Genomic DNA, 1928 nt, shown 5'->3' with positions numbered 1-1928 from the left:
TAACAATTTTGAATAAAATTAGCAGCTTTTCTGTTGTTGTTGTTGTTGTTGTTAGGTGCCATCGAGTCAGTGCCAACTCATAGAGGCCCGATATACAACAGATCGAAAGAGCCAGATAAGAAATGCTTGTGTTATCTATTGCTGTGTTTGGAGACCTGGTGTGGTACTATAGGATAAGCACAGGGCTGCTAACCACAAGGATGTTGGTTCAAATCCACCAGACACTCCGATGAAACCCTATAAAAGGTCTCTATGGAGTCCTGGTGTGGTGCTGTGGGTTAATGCTCCACACTGCACAGCGTATGGTATGTTACGGTATGGTACGGTATGGTATGGTATGGTTCAAGCTCACCAGCTGCTGCTCAGAAACCCTATACAAGGTCGCTATGGGTCAGAACTGATTCAATGGCACTTAACAACAACAACATGAGTCAGTTGGAAACGACTGGAGGATATTTAACAACACCGCAGTTGCCTTTTACAGTAAAATGCCTGTTTTTAGGACATGCATAAAGTATTTAGGATGAGGAATCATGATGTCTGCAACCTGCTTAGTAATTTGCAAGCAAAAATATTTTTTAACGTCCATAGAAATACACATGCATGTTTAAATAAACACATATGGCAAACTATTTTTGAAAAGAAAACCTACTGCTAGAAACAATAGGGTATTTGTTAAAATGTAAATGCTCACGCCCACTCCAGAAATACAAAGGGTGAAGAGGTGGAAGCGAGGTTAGAGCCAGCACGGTGAAGTACCAGAAGATGATGTTGGTTTCTTACACATCTTAAAACCACTGTCTTAACTGTTAACCCCAAGTTGTCACCTCCCTGTACACAAACACAGCATCAATGAGGCTGGAGCCCTCCTGAAGACAAATGACCCTCCCAGGGGTGAGCCTTCCCTGGGCAACACAGTCCTCCCCTCACCTCACCCCAACCAGCCTCAACTATCAGGTAACACTAGTTACCTGCCAGGCCTCTGGTCGCCCTAAAGAGACCTTTGGGCACCTGTTGGCTGGCTGGGCCTCCCAGCAGAGATCAGTCCAGCACCTGACCCTGTGAAAGAGTCCCAGTGGCCTTGGGCTTCTGACTCCCTGACACTCCCACTCCCCAAATAGGCTGAAGGCAAGCACCCCACGGGGATGTGATGCCCCAGGTTCCCTGGCCGTTTCTGGAGGGAACCTCCCTCAGTGCCGTGTCTGAGACCAGGAAATCCTGGTACCTAAGGTGGAAGTTCGAGCCCCAGTGTGGTCACTATCTAGACTCGTCACTTAGTCACTGGATCTCCTCGTCCTCCTCAAGTTCATCTTAAAGGACCAAGTGCCAGACTCCAGACCCCAAGCGGACACGCCCCCACCACAGCGGGGAGAAGGACCACGGCGGGGTGGCGCCGCGGGGGCTTGTGGGGTGCGACCGGACCGGCTCCCAGCGCCCCCCGCGCATCCCCGACGCCCGATGCTCACCCCGCCGCCGCTGACCGCGCCGATGCCATCGAACTCCCGGCCCAGCCCGTCGGAGTCGTCGAGCACGTACGCGCCGCCGGGCGCCAGCAGCGCGCACAGCAGCAAAGGCACCGCGGCACGGCCCGCCGAACCCGCGGCAGCTGTCATCGCTTTCACTCCGCGTTGCCGGGAAGCCTCTAGTAGGCGCTCAGCCATTGTGTGGGTCACATGACTCTGGCGCCCAGGGAGGCGGGTCAGGCCGCCGCCATGATGGAGAATGGCAGGAGGCCGCTGACGCCGCCATCTTGCGTGCGGGCCACGGGCCGCCTACGCAGCCGCAGAGCGAGCCTTTTCGTGACTCACCTGAACATTATCTGGGCGGGTCTCCCACGTGCCAGTGGATGGTGGAGCAAGATGGAGGACGGGGGCTGGAAGACCCTAAGCAAGCTCCAGCTCCGTATCACCTTGGTCGAGTCACTTCTC

General features: G+C 54.1%; 1 protein-coding gene across 1 annotated transcript in view; it reads right to left on the bottom strand.

Annotated features, from left to right (window-relative positions):
- GALC (galactosylceramidase) overlaps positions 1-1661 on the bottom strand; it is a 95315-nt gene extending 93654 nt beyond the window's left edge. The window contains exon 1 of the mRNA XM_006839638.1: positions 1467-1661. Coding sequence (XP_006839701.1) covers positions 1467-1661 — 195 coding nt within the window. The remainder of the gene's footprint in view (positions 1-1466) is intronic.
- Between the last annotated feature and the right edge of the window lie 267 nt (positions 1662-1928).

Source organism: Chrysochloris asiatica, unplaced genomic scaffold (genome assembly GCF_000296735.1).
Source record: "Chrysochloris asiatica unplaced genomic scaffold, ChrAsi1.0 scaffold00025, whole genome shotgun sequence".
Taxonomy (NCBI): Eukaryota; Metazoa; Chordata; class Mammalia; order Afrosoricida; family Chrysochloridae; genus Chrysochloris; species Chrysochloris asiatica.
This window is presented reverse-complemented; position numbering and strand designations above follow the sequence as displayed.